Source organism: Gadus macrocephalus, chromosome 19 (genome assembly GCF_031168955.1).
Source record: "Gadus macrocephalus chromosome 19, ASM3116895v1".
Lineage (NCBI taxonomy): Eukaryota > Metazoa > Chordata > Actinopteri > Gadiformes > Gadidae > Gadus > Gadus macrocephalus.
Window position 1 is genome coordinate 7693212 of NC_082400.1, and position 13633 is coordinate 7706844.

Here is a 13633-nt window from a genome sequence, read left to right on the forward strand (position 1 = left end):
TGTGTGTGTGTGTGTGTGTGTGTGTGTGTGTGTGTGTGTGTGTGTGTGTGTGTGTGTGTGTGTGTGTGTGTGTGTGTGTGTGTGTGTGTGTGTGTGTTTGTGTGTGTGTACGAAAGAGCGATTGAGATAGTGTGAGAGAACAAGAACACAGAGAGAGAGACGGAAAGACAGAGTTTGAGAGAGAACAGAGAGTGACAGAGTGTGTTCTAGAGAGCAACAAATAGTTTGATAGAGAGAACAACAGAGAGTGTGAGAGAGTAAGAGAGAAAGAAAGGGAATGGGAGAGAGAGCGACAAGAGAATGTAGAGAGAGAGGTTATTGGAGGTTAAAGGGTGGTGGACCACTTATAAAGATTGCATGTTATTACGAGTGATATTTCCATGAAGGTGATTGCTCCAAAACAATATACTTCAGTTTAATTCCCATCCAGGTAATCCAACAAGACACCTGATCTTTATTTATTACAATACTGTACCACATCAATGAAGACAATTTTCATTAGGATTTACGAACTCTACATCGGGCCTATGCATAGCAAGCTCACCCCGGTTCAACTCGTAAAAACAACAATAGAAGGATTAGGATAGGTCTCTAAAGATCACCCTGTAGTGTGATGAGCCCTATCTTAGCACCCTATATATAGAGGTTAGTAGGTCACCGTGTGGGACCTGGCCAGGAAATACATAATACTTACCGGTCTCTTTATATCTGTATGCGCTCACAAGGGACCATGCATGAGTACAATACCTCCACGCTGATATCATAGCATTGGGATTATACCTAGCCTACACTCAATAAGATAGGTTCAATGAATAATAACATCATATATTCATACCTCCTTCATACCAAGTTAAATAAGAATTCATTTGATTGATATTGTATTTTTCCCCCCTTACTTTCCATACAATTGTGAGGCTTCACAATGTACAGAAGTGTAGAATCGGCCAGGAAGATACACATTCATAGCATTTATAGCATTTAGGGGGTCGTTTGTGGGGCCAGTTCTCGCTGTAGCTATTTAGTGTGATAATGGCGTTTGAAAGCTCAGACAACAAACACCATTGTCACACTCCACAGCTCTAGAAGACAGTGTGTGATGGACAGACAGAGGGATGGAGGGATGATAGATGGACAGGCGGAAGGAGGGACGTACGGATGACCTGGCAGAAAAAAAAGAAAAGAAGAGGTGAGTTTATGGAAACATGACATTTTCACAAATACGCCTCAAAAGATGGATACAGTAATGCATGTAATACTGATTACATCATCAAAGAGGGAGCTGGTCTGAACCGTGACGCTCAATATTCGACCCCAAGAGGAACTACGCTGGCTTTCAGAGCATTCTGCTTACTGCCACAATCTATGACATTGAGGCCAACACACGTTTGTGTCTGTTGGCCTTCGCCAGTTCCCGATATCCAAACACACTTTATTCTTTGGCTTTTTCTTTTCAACTTTTCCTGATTCCAAAGGGTAATTTGAGAGGCGTTCTCAGTCCCACTGATACTGAGCTACAGGTTAGGCATTATAAGGCCCAAGGGAGATTGGCTGTGTGAGCAAATAGACAAGCGGTCAACACCGGCTGAGAAAACTTAACTCTGGGGAGGTTGAAGAGCACCTGGGATTGTATCTGTGTGTGTGTGTGTGTGTGTGTGTGTGTGTGTGTGTGTGTGTGTGTGTGTGTGTGTGTGTGTGTGTGTGTGTGTGTGTGTGTAGGAAAGTTAAAAGAGAGATTGGAATATGTTCCCTAATCTGTATTCTTTTGATAAAGGAACAGTGAGAATAGTACCAGAAGGCCGTGATGACTACATGATGAAGACCGTTTAAACCCAGACCTTCATGTCCCAACGAACCCATTCCCATCCCAAAGCATCCATCTTAACACATCCCAAACTGTATGGAAGTAAAAAAAAAAAGGACGTTGAAAAATAAGAGGATTTGGATCCTTCTAAACAGAAGATGCAAAACTCACGGCATTATTTCACACAGCGGGATCCTCTTTGTCGATCGCTCTATTCATTCTTCCTCTTCCTCAGTCTTCTCACCGGCCCCAGCCCTTCCCCTCTCCTAAAGCCACATCTACACCACAGGTTCTCAGGCCCGCCCTTAAAGGAGGCCATAAAAGTCCCACGGGTTCCTTCCAGTAGTCCAGCAGAACCCGAGCAGTCCGGGGGTCGGAGGTGGGTGGGGGGGGGGTCTGGCGGCCGGCCGATCCGAGTAGGGGGACTGTGACTGGACGGTGTGCGGACCGGGGTCCTTTATGTATGGCAGGACAGGGGGAGGGCGAGGGGGGAGGTTAAGTCAAATAGCACCGGCTCTCCCATCGGTGATAAGCTACATGGGATGTATTGATTGAGTCGGACAGGGAAAAGGTAGATAGGGTGGAAGGTGGAGAAGAGGGGGGGGGGGGGGGCAACACAGGTTGCGATACCATGAAGAAATGAACTCTGGCTTGTTCTATGTTTAATGTGGCTTTCAAAGTTAAAGTAAAGAATTGGTCGAAGAACAATTGAATTCAGGTGATGATTTGGATTGAGGTTGAGTGAAGGCCTTCTAATATGTTGACTATAGATAATAGTTAGGTTACGTTGAATCATTCAATCAAAATGAAATATGGAAAACTTATTTAAAAGTACTGTCATCAAGAGAGCTTTCTACAAAGGGAGGGAATATATAATAACTTAATGAAGATTAATTGATTAATAAAGTACTCACTTACTTTGTTATTTGTTCTACAGCCTATACCAATACAGGAGATTTAGATTTCCCCATCCGTTACGGTATGACCTTGCTCCAATGTCCTCACAAGGTCTGGTTGGGTCAGTGCTTTTGATAAAGGAACGAATCAATATGTAGTAAATAGGATTCTCTTGCTTATCAACGGTCTAAAGGCTATAGGCCCACGTGGTACTAGTAGATAGGAGCCTTTTTCTGCTACAACGGGCAAAGGACCATTCATTTATTGTTTCTACCAGATACCTTCATATAAACTAGAGAAAAGTTATCAAGACAAGGACACCAATACGGCACTTAAATTAACTTTACAGACTTTGTCAGAAAGGTTGGATCTCAATGAAGAGGAACGCCATGGAGCTTGGCTGGGGGTTGTGTTTGAGACCAGATTGCGTGGTGAGGAGGTTTGATCAAATGTCCCCAGCCGCCTTCTGTTTGCTCGACCTTGGAGCTGATAACTGCCAGATAGTTTGAGTGAATGACCTGGGGAGCGTTCACCGCGCGGCGTGGCACGCTGGAGGCCGTGGTAGGAGCGTTCACCGCACGGCGTGGCTCGCTGGAGGCCGTGGTAGGAGCGTTCACCGCGCGGCGTGGCTCGCTGGAGGCCGTGGTAGGAGCGTTCACCGCACGGCGTGGCTCGCTGGAGGCCGTGGTAGGAGCGTTCACCGCACGGCGTGGCTCGCTGGAGGCCGTGGTAGGAGCGTTCACCGCACGGCGTGGCTCGCTGGAGGCCGTGGTAGGAGCGTTCACCGCACGGCGTGGCTCGCTGGAGGCCGTGGTAGGAGCGTTCACCGCGCGGCGTGGCACGCTGGAGGCCGTGGTAGGAGGGCCTGGCGTTTTAACCACAAGGTTAAGGCTTTCTTTTTCAGATACTTGGGTTGTTTTTGGTATTTTGGTTGTTTAATGTTTTGGATCAATAGAATTATCTATAAAATACAAAACTGAAGTGTTTTACTCTGATACACATGATTTTTTTTACTGGAAGTAAAAAAATATGTTCAAAAAATATTTTAATTATAAACATCTACTATGTTTATATTATAAACATGTCATGGGCCCTATTCACCGAGAGGGCATCTGGGTCCTAAATGCCAGCTACTGAAGATGGTCACCATGAGGCCGATAACTTGCATCTTATGTTTCGTTTCTTCGCTCTAAATCTTGTGTGAAGAAAAGGAAGACCTTACAAACAACCATATTTATACGGAGACGGTCCATTTTATTTGACTGAAGATATATAAACCACATACCTTGAGCAAGTGGCACAATCTTTAACAAAAGTGATATTTCCTGTCATAGATAAAATTAAAAAAACTAAGAAAAGATAACCAAAAAAAATAAAAAGGAAAAAACAAAACAACCAACCGAACAAAAGAAAATAAGACAAAACGCAAACCTGGGCGAATTCAGAAAGAAGACAAAACAGACAGGACAGGAGTACGTTAAAAGGAAAACCAGGAATAATGAAAGTGTCAAGAATATACCAAAATAAAGTGGTGGTCACACTTTCACCTCGGTTGACATGATCTGTGGGTGTTTTTTAGCAGCAGGCCAGATTTACAAACTATTCATATTGCACCAGGTAAGTGCTCATATTGGAAGAAAGGTACACAATGAAATCAGAGAATCACATTCAGGTCTACATGGTAAAGACAGACGACAGGCGACAGGATCGTAGGAGGATCTATAAAGTGCCCATTTAGGTTCAATGGTGTTAGAAAAAGGAGAGACGGGAGGAAAAGCGTAGGGAACGCTGCTTTCTATTCAGTGGCAATCACAGCTTTTCTCGAGAAACGCACGCACACACATACGCACGCATTCTCGCACGCGCACACGCACACGCACACACACGCACACGCACACACACACACACGCACGCACGCACACGCACACACACACACACACAAAAAACGCTTCATTTTAGTGTTGTTGATCAATAATACTTTTGTTAATTGTAATACATACATATATATATTTTTGTATATAGATATATAGAAAGTATTTCAATAGTGGGGTTATGGGGGGGGGGGGTTCCAGGAAGAATTTGACAGCATTATGAAAAGGGATAAGCATACCACCAGAACCATGTTGTCCCAAAGTCCCCAAAATAAACCCCAGTAGCTTCTTCCCCAGAGCTCAACACAGACAGCGAGAAATACACTTCCATTTACTATTGTTATTCAAGCAAAGACACAATACATTTTTCATGCCAATTTCATAGAATCACAATAGAACACGTTTGCTATCACCATAACAAATCATAGGAGTAAGTCGTTCTCCCTCTCCCCGCCGTAACAAGCCAGATTTACACTTCACACACTTTTTTAAAGATTTTTTTCTCAAAATAGTAAACATTATTCATCAGTACAAAGACAGTTTCGTTTTTTGTATTTTCTCGTAAGAATGATAACGTGATAAAAATCGATTTTAAAAATCTTTTTTTTTTTTTCACCTAAGAAAAGGCTATAAAACCATCATTTGAGAGAGGACATTTCTCTGCTCTCTGTCCTACCATCACTCAGCCATCCAGCAACACACGGATTAGAGAGAGACAAGGGAGTGGGAGATCTCCTTGTCTTGGATTGGCTAGCATTCCTAAGGTAATCTGGTGTCGCTGTAAGGATCCCAGGGACAGGTGATCGCTGCGCCGTTCTATCAGGTGTTGTTGTTGTTGTTTTTTTACAGTTGGACAGAGAGAGAGAACGAGAGAGATATATAGAGAGAGAGACAGAGCGCAAGAGAGAGACAGACAGAAAAAGAGAAAGAGAGACACAGGGAGAGACACAGAGAGAGAGGGAACGAGAGAGATATAGAGAGAGAGACAGAAAGCAAGAGACAGACAGAAAAAGAGAGACAGAGAACGAGAGAGAGACAGACAGAAAAAGAGAGACAGAGAGAGACAGAGGGAGAGACACAGAGAGAGAGAGAAATAGTGCATGTAGTAAGTCAGGCCGGGCTCAGGGCCTGTCAGGACCCCCAGTAGGAGAAGGGTACTAACACAATGTGCTATAATATAGTGTAAAGGAGCAGTTGAAATGCATTCGAGTTGTTTCCAGCCCTACCGATTTATCAAAGAAGTAAAGAGAGAGAGGAAGAGAGGCCGAGAGAGAGTTAAAGGGACATCCAGGGTTACAATGAGAACGAGAGGATCGCTTTGTTATTATGGGATAACCATGCCAGTGTAGTGATAGAAGTCAGCATCTTTAAGGTGCACACAAATATAAGGCCGCTCCTTTGGGCAGCACCTTGAATAAAAGAGGGACGCACCCACAGAGACAGAAGACCGAGAGAGAGAGAGAGAGAGAGAGAGAGAGAGAGAGAGAGAGAGAGAGAGAGAGAGAGAGAGAGAGAGAGAGAGAGAGAGAGAGAGAGAGAGAGAGAGAGAGAGAGAGAGAGAGAGAGAGAGAGAGAGAGAGAGAGAGACAGGCAAATTGGCCCAACAAGTCGCTGTACAGTCTCTATAGCCTCCATGCTGTTGCCGTGGCAGCCGCTTACACCGTCATGCATACAGCACAACATGCTAGCAACACAACCGCTACCTCCACCACCACCACCACCACCACCACTTTAAAACAGAAATGGCAGTTTGTTGGTTGTTTGTTACATGGTCATAGTTATTTTTTTCGTCTTGATGTCTCTTTTTTTAAGTCGGTTCTAGTCGACGCCCTCAAACCCTTGGGCGTTCTCCACCGCCATGAGCAGTTTCTCCCTTAGGTCCTCAAACGACTCGTAGGTGGGCAGGTCCAGGCGGTTGAAGCTGGGGGGGGGGGGGGGGGGGGAATATAAACTCTTGGTTATTTGTGGAGGATCTTTGAGGCTATTTGTACACATATACACAATACATATGTACGTGTGTGTGTGTCTGTCTGTCTGTCTGTCTGTCTGTCTGTCTGTCTGTCTGTCTGTCTGTCTGTCTGTCTGTCTGTCTGTCTGTCTGTCTGTCTGTCTGTCTGTCTGTCTGTCTGTCTGTCTGTCTGTCTGTCTGTCTGTCTGTCTGTCTGTCTGTCTGTCTGTCTGTGCGTGTGCGTGTGTGTGTGTGTGTGCGTGCGTGCGTGCCATACCACGTATGGGCCCTGGGTAGCTTCTCCGGAGTGCCCCACTGCTCGATGGTGAACAGCTGAGGTCCGTTGGAGCCTGAGACGGTAGAAACACCAGCGCCACATGAGGACTCCAGAGTGGGACTGGTGCACTGTTCCTCACTAGGCCACTAGTGAAGACTACATTGGGGGTCCTGTAGGTCATTATTCTATTATGTGGGCCCCATCAAAGGAAGTCGGGAAAAGACTGAAGTAGGGTGAAGAGTTCTTTTGGAGTACTTTGAACCACATCCACTGAACTAGCCTGCTTAGATCAATTACTAGATGTATTTGGGGAAACCGAATAAATGGCCATTTCCGTCATTCATACTTCGGCACAAACACTATCCAAAATAAACCACTCTAGGGGCCACAGACATCTAGCTCCATGAACAGGTATGGGGGGGGGGGATCGAACCATGTAACTATTCGTCGGGGGGGGGGGGGGTGACACAGCGAGTAGACCGTAGTCTCTGTGTTTGGATGAGTCTACGTACCGTAGAGCTCTGCGAAGCCGTTCATGGGCACCCGGGACGTCCCGGTCACAAACTGCAGCAGACGGATCCGCTTCTCGGCGTCCATCAGGAGGACCACCTGGAGGAGGAGGAACGTTAACACATGCCCGCTCGACAGCGCCGAGCCGTGCAGACCGGTGGGGGATGAACAGGGGCATCAAATGAACCCAGTCTGAGGACTGGATCACTCTGGAAATTATTACACATGCCATTATCGTGAGTTTGTATTTAACTGTTTACCTGTGTTTGGCATGTGTGTGCATGTGTGTTTGTTTGTGTGCGATTGACTGTGTGTATTTATGTGTGTGCGATTGACTGTGTGTATTTATGTGTGTGCGATTGACTGTGTGCATGTGTGTGTGCATGTGTGTGTGTGCGTGTGCGTGTGTGTGTGCGTGTGTATGTGCGTGCGTGTGTGTTTATGCGAGTGTGTGTGCCTGTGCTTTATTTAGGTGTGCGTGCTTTTATGCAAGCATGCTTGCGTGTGTTTTCGACACGTTTGTGTGATTTTGTGTGCTTATGTGTGTGACTGCGTTTAATGTGCGTGAGATTTTATGTGTGTTTTATGTATGCACACCTGTGTGTGTGGGTGTCACCCTGGCCCAAGACAGCTAATAAGTGATAGCCCGGGTGAGTTGGGGTCTCTTTCAACAAAGCAAACAAACAGGCTGGCTCTCCAAACAGACTTTGGTCTCCTGCAGCAGGGCCCTAACCTGGACTGATAGGACCTGATAGCTCTGCTCCTCCGGGGCCCGCCGCAGGCTCACTGTCCCCCAGGGCGCATCGCTAACAACTTTTGTAGTGCTACTTCATTCAAATAAATATAGATAAAATATTAATTGATACGTCTTTCCCTGAATACTACGATAGAAATGGTCATGATTTCGATTCATGATGTAAAAGTACTTTTGTGCTACGCATGAACACCCATAGATCTCATTGGGCAGTTACAATCTTTACAACAAAGTAAAGTTTGGTAGCATGCGCCCGTCTCTCTCTGCGTGTGTGTGCGTGCGTGCGTGCGTGCGTGCGTGCGTGCGTGCGTGCGTGCGTGCGTGTGTGCGTGTGACCTACCTTCCAGAACCACTGTATGACAGGGTGATTAGGACAGTAGCCGTTTTTATACACCGTGTGTTGCCTCCAGTCGTTGACATCCACGTCCCCCAGACCACACATCAACAGCTACACACACACACACAAACGCACACAGCAAAGACACAGAAATGAGTTAGAAAAACAGATTAGAAAAAAATAAAAAAAGAAGATGACAATCGAAGAATGAAAAGCAGATCTAACAGGATCTAATACCTCCAGTTCATTTTCATCAAAGATCTTGATCAGATCCACGACGATGAGCTCAGTGAAGCCCTGCAACACAGAAGAATGTTAATCCCAACTACCGACCTGGATGGTTTTATTTATTCCCCCTCGGTCACTGCATGCTCTCACCTCTAGGAAGGCGTTCATCTGCTTCTGGACCCGGTTCACAAACCTCCACTGGATCACAAGGCTGAGGGGAGAGAGATGGAGCCAGGTGAGGGGGGGAGGCGGTGTAGTTCAGGGTTTTGCTCTGCATTTATACGCTTTATTCATGACAGATAAAGTGAGAGCTAGACAGGAAGGTATGGGAGGGAGAGAGAGAGGGTAGGACAGGGAGCGAATGACCAATGGCAATGCCAATGTAGACCTCCAAATCAAACGTCATGTGATAGACATGCTTATAGATTGGCGTTTACGTATGATTTATTGAAAGGTTAAATGTCATCCATCCTTTTCAGGCCTGAAAGTAAATCCCTTTGGACCGACTTTACAGTGGTATTTAAGATTGTATGTTTTCTAGAAAATTCTGGGGAATACACATTACCATTTAAGTAGTAGTTAAAATAAATACTGAAACACGTCTCAAAACACAAAGCTGTCCTTACTCAATGTATTCCTTTTTGTTGTCGTTGGTGACCACCATGTCCGACCCACTGGGCTTTAGGTCCACCTGGTATGTCTGAAAAAAAAGAAAGAAAGAAACACCACATTGAAACGATAGCAATAGTTAAAATCCACAGAGACAGTGCTCTCAGCTGATCAGAGATCAGAGAGTAAAGGAGCTCTAGACTGATGAGGGCCGCTGAGGTACCTGTCCGAAGTTGTCCTCGTCGATGCAGAACCGCAGGTCCAGCTCCGTGGGGTCGTTCTCCAGGATCCACTTCAGGGAGTTGTAGTACTCACTGTCCTGCAGGGGGCGCAGCATCGATACCATGAGAGTCAGTGGGTCAACCAGTGGCTCAGGTCATGCATTGTCACATGCGTCACTCAAATGTATTGAGCAGTGGATGCATATTTTAAGCAGACAAAGTAACATACTAGTGTGATACTGTATAATGCAAACTAAGATTCAGTCACCAATATAAACCTGATGACATGTACGATACAAAGTACGATAGAAGTGGGATAAATTGTAAAATTCAAAGCTTGATAATGTGTGCTCAAATGTACGATGAAGTGTGATCAAATGTGCGATAAAGTTTGATAAAACGTACGATTCGGTTTGATACAAAGTCCTGCCCTGTACCAAAGAGGTGTCACGACGCGTACTCAGAACTTGATCACAAAAGTCAAAGCTTACCACGGACTCCATATCTTTGAGAGAGATCTGTTTGCCCAGCATCATCTTGTAAAACGGTCGGATAAAGAATCCTGGGCGGAGATACAAATACACCGATGGAATTAGTACTAGTGGTAGTAGTAGTAGTAGTACAAGTACTAGAACTAGTACTAGTAGTAGTAGTAGTATTAAGTAGTGCTTGCATGGCATGGTATTGGTCCATCAATGTCACATGGTTGTGTAGTTCTGTGGTATATTCTAGTTTGATGTAAACTGGTTCCTTTGTACTTTTATTGGCCTGTACCGAGCTAGGGTTTTGTCAATTTTTACCTTTCAAACAGTTTCCAGATCCTTCAGATGTTAAGAATATATATATTTTTTCTCCTGGCGGCCAAGGGAACACTATCTATTTAAAAATAGACCTGGTGCTGTAGTGTCAATGTGCTGCTATGATTAAGCTGTGATACGTGTGGATGGGTGGATCTTCTAGCCCTGACACTCTGCCCACCCTCTGTCCCTCTGCGATGTAGAGCATGTAGAGAGCACTCATAATGGGTGCGTGGCAATAGTTGCTACAAAATCCCCAGATGTTTTCCTCAATGTCGCAATTTCACCAATGAGCGGGTAGCATAAAGTGTCCATCAAAATAGCTTCAGAGTAAGGATACGTATTATGTAAGGATACATATGGGTATCCTATAGAGGAAATACATTTTTCGCCATATATGGTCAGAAGGCTGTGATTGGCCAAGATTGTCAACAAGTTTATCAGCTCAGCCATCGCCTCTCCACAATGCTCCATTCCTCCTGCCCTACCACTAACTGCTGCTCGTCAACTTGAGAGTTTAGAGAACGAGCCACAGACAGGGAAAAGTTTTGGAATGCACCCAACATGTCATAGGAAGTAGGAAGACACTCTAGCTCATGTGTGTGTCCGTCGACCAATCAGCTGCTTCCTACCGTCTAACAGCTTCCCATGGAACACGGCCATTCCTGCCACGCGACCAATGAACTTGAAGTAGGACAGGTGGTCCTCGTTACACAGGCCAGAGTTGGGGTTGATCTGGAGTGTGTAGTTGTCTCTGGAATAACACATGGAGAATTGTTGTTGTGGTGTCAACGTTTACAATCATTTTTCTAATGGGTTTGTTGTCCCATTATATATGTAGGTTTACTTTCACTATATTATCACTCAAATTTGAATCACCAATTTGTGATTTACAAGCTAAGCCATTTAATCTAGGGTAGGCAATTTAGAGAAAACAACAGAATTTGGAGGTAACCAACCCCAAATAACATGACTTGCTTGCTAGCTTTAGGTCTGCCTAGCCCTGTAACACTCAGGTCATGCGCAATGACAGCATGGTCAGAGTGAGTGCAGGTAGCCAGTAGGTAGGTAGGTAGGTAGACAGACAAGAAGGCCATCTAATCATTTATGATTCAAACCACAGATACAGGATATTTTCAACTTTTTGTGAGAGCACTTGATTTATGAATTCCTGTCGCAATGTAAACAGAATTTCAACAAATATAAAATGCAATGCTTCCAAAATAAATCAAACTATGCTAGCGAAAGAAGCCCATTTAAAACACACACACACACACATCTCCCCGGCACCCTACAAACACTCACGTGGCGGAGTACTCGAAGAGGCCGTAGTAGGGGTTGAACATCTCCTTGGACAGCAGGAAGAACCACTCGCGGGCCACGCCCCCGTAGTCCAGCCCCTTCTCCAGCTCGAACTCGATCCAGAGCCGCGCCTTCAGGACGTCGGGCCGCTTCAGGGACATGATGCGGCGGTACGACTCCTCGAAGATGTTGTTCCGGTGCAGCTTCATCTCGAAGCGGTTGGGAATGTCCGCCTGGATGAAGGAGAGGAGGAGAGAGGCCAACGTTTGTTTGTCGTTCTTCTTTTTTTTTTTGTGCAAAACTTGACGTTGATTTGACAACAGGTTGATGTTATTCAAACATGTGGTTTATTTACACTTCAAATTTGAAAAATGTGTTATAAAAAGACTTAACTGACAAAAGACCATTGCCATATTTAGTGACAATGGGTTGATAAATGTTGAATGATGTGCAATAATTCATATTATAATAGATTATACTCTGAATGACTTATGAATGACTTAATTAGTGTGCATGATACGTCATAAGAAAAATTACATTGACAAATTCTCAGCTACTAAGAAATGTAGGAAGCAAAATATATTTTAACTAAATATATATGCTTCCTTACCTGAAACATTTGCAAGAGAAAAACATTGTTATATGGTCTTAATGACAACATCTCCAGAATGAAATATATAAAGTATAAATATGAAAAACAATATCTCACCGGCTTCTTCAATTTCTTCCTGAAGTAGTCGTATTTCTGCTTGAATTCTCTGGAGTAAGGAACTGCCTACAAACAAACACAAACATACACACGCACACAAGTCAGTGGTTTACCATGTCAAAGAAAGGTTGACAAAAATAGTATATAAAATCCAATCAAATGTCTGATGAATCATTCAACAGTCACACATCTGATCAGCCAAGTGATGTTTGGGTGGTATTCACAGAACAACACAACAGTGTCAGCATTCTAAAGAATAACCTGAGGCAAGTGACACACACAGTCACACAGTCACACACACAGTCACACACACACACACACACACACACACACACACACACACACACACACACACACACACACACACACACAGAGAGTAGATAGATGGTAGCAGCAGTATGGTAGCTCCATGGTAGTGGCAGTATGGTAGCTACATGGTAGTAGTGTAGCAGTAGGTAGCTGTATGTAAGCTATATAGTAGAAGTGTATGAGTAGTAGTAGTATGTTAGTAGCTACATGGTAGTAGTGTATTAGTAGCAGTATGTTAGCTACATGGTAGTAACATTATTGTTGCTACATGGTTGTAGTGTAGTAGTAGCAGTATGTTAGCTACTTGGTAGAAGTGTAGTAGTAGTAGTAGTAGTATGTTAGTAGCAACATGGTAGTAGTCTATTAGTAGCAGTATGTTAGCTACATGGTAGTATTGTAGTAGTATGTTAGTAGCTACATGGTAGTAACAGCATGGTAGCTACATGGTAGCAGTGTGTTGGTAGCTACATGGTAGTAGCAGTATGTTAGCTACTGGTCAGTAGCAGATGAACTTACAGGTCCCGTGATGGCTGGGCTCTGCAGGCGAGGGTCCTCCCATTGAGTGTTCTTTGTGTCTAAAAAGAAAGAAATTGACAGAAATGAATGATCAACTTATTACATTTCGAATGAATTATATGAATTACTATCAATATTAGCAAGTATGCTGATATTTCTCTGAGTGTACTTGCTGTGATTACAGACACCAAAAGAACCCAGATCTAAGAAGCGGCATTTAAGTCTGAATATGGATTTTATATCAATATATTAGTCAGCTGTTACACAATTAATGTCACTGCTCTTATTCCTTTGTAATAAAAATAGCATGCATTTCTCGTCTAGCTCCGCCACCCTAGGGCCTACTATGCAGTACTGTGCAGCCTAGTGTTTCTGGCCATATTTACAGCATATTTATGTGTGAGCAATGACGCCACAGGAAACCAAAATCCATCCACAGGCGTAACTCACTAGACGCTGTGAAGTCAGGTCCAAACCAGAAAACGACTCTATCAATCTTAACAGAGTATGCGGTGTGTGTGTGTGTGTGTGTGTGTGTGTGTGTGTG

At 44.3% G+C, this 13633-nt stretch overlaps 1 protein-coding gene and 1 long non-coding RNA gene across 7 annotated transcripts in view; both read right to left on the reverse strand.

The window, feature by feature from the left end:
* Nucleotides 1-414: 414 nt before the first annotated feature.
* LOC132447331 (uncharacterized) lies at nt 415-2301 on the reverse strand. Its single transcript, XR_009523070.1, has 2 exons — nt 1973-2301; nt 415-1160 (listed from the first exon to the last, which is right to left on the reverse strand). It is a non-coding gene; the product is annotated as an uncharacterized LOC132447331 (long non-coding RNA).
* A 1626-nt stretch (nt 2302-3927) lies between these two features.
* nedd4l (NEDD4 like E3 ubiquitin protein ligase) overlaps nt 3928-13633 on the reverse strand; it is a 46960-nt gene continuing 37254 nt past the window's right edge. For all 6 annotated transcript variants that reach the window (XM_060038138.1, XM_060038134.1, XM_060038136.1 and 3 more), the window contains 13 exons: nt 13087-13145; nt 12262-12327; nt 11556-11785; nt 10883-11004; nt 9945-10015; nt 9456-9551; nt 9250-9323; nt 8774-8834; nt 8633-8692; nt 8399-8506; nt 7307-7403; nt 6795-6867; nt 3928-6490 (listed from right to left, as the gene is read on the reverse strand). In XM_060038138.1, coding sequence (XP_059894121.1) covers nt 6388-6490; nt 6795-6867; nt 7307-7403; nt 8399-8506; nt 8633-8692; nt 8774-8834; nt 9250-9323; nt 9456-9551; nt 9945-10015; nt 10883-11004; nt 11556-11785; nt 12262-12327; nt 13087-13145 — 1220 coding nt within the window. In that variant the 3' untranslated portion in view covers nt 3928-6387. The remainder of the gene's footprint in view (nt 6491-6794; nt 6868-7306; nt 7404-8398; nt 8507-8632; nt 8693-8773; nt 8835-9249; nt 9324-9455; nt 9552-9944; nt 10016-10882; nt 11005-11555; nt 11786-12261; nt 12328-13086; nt 13146-13633) is intronic.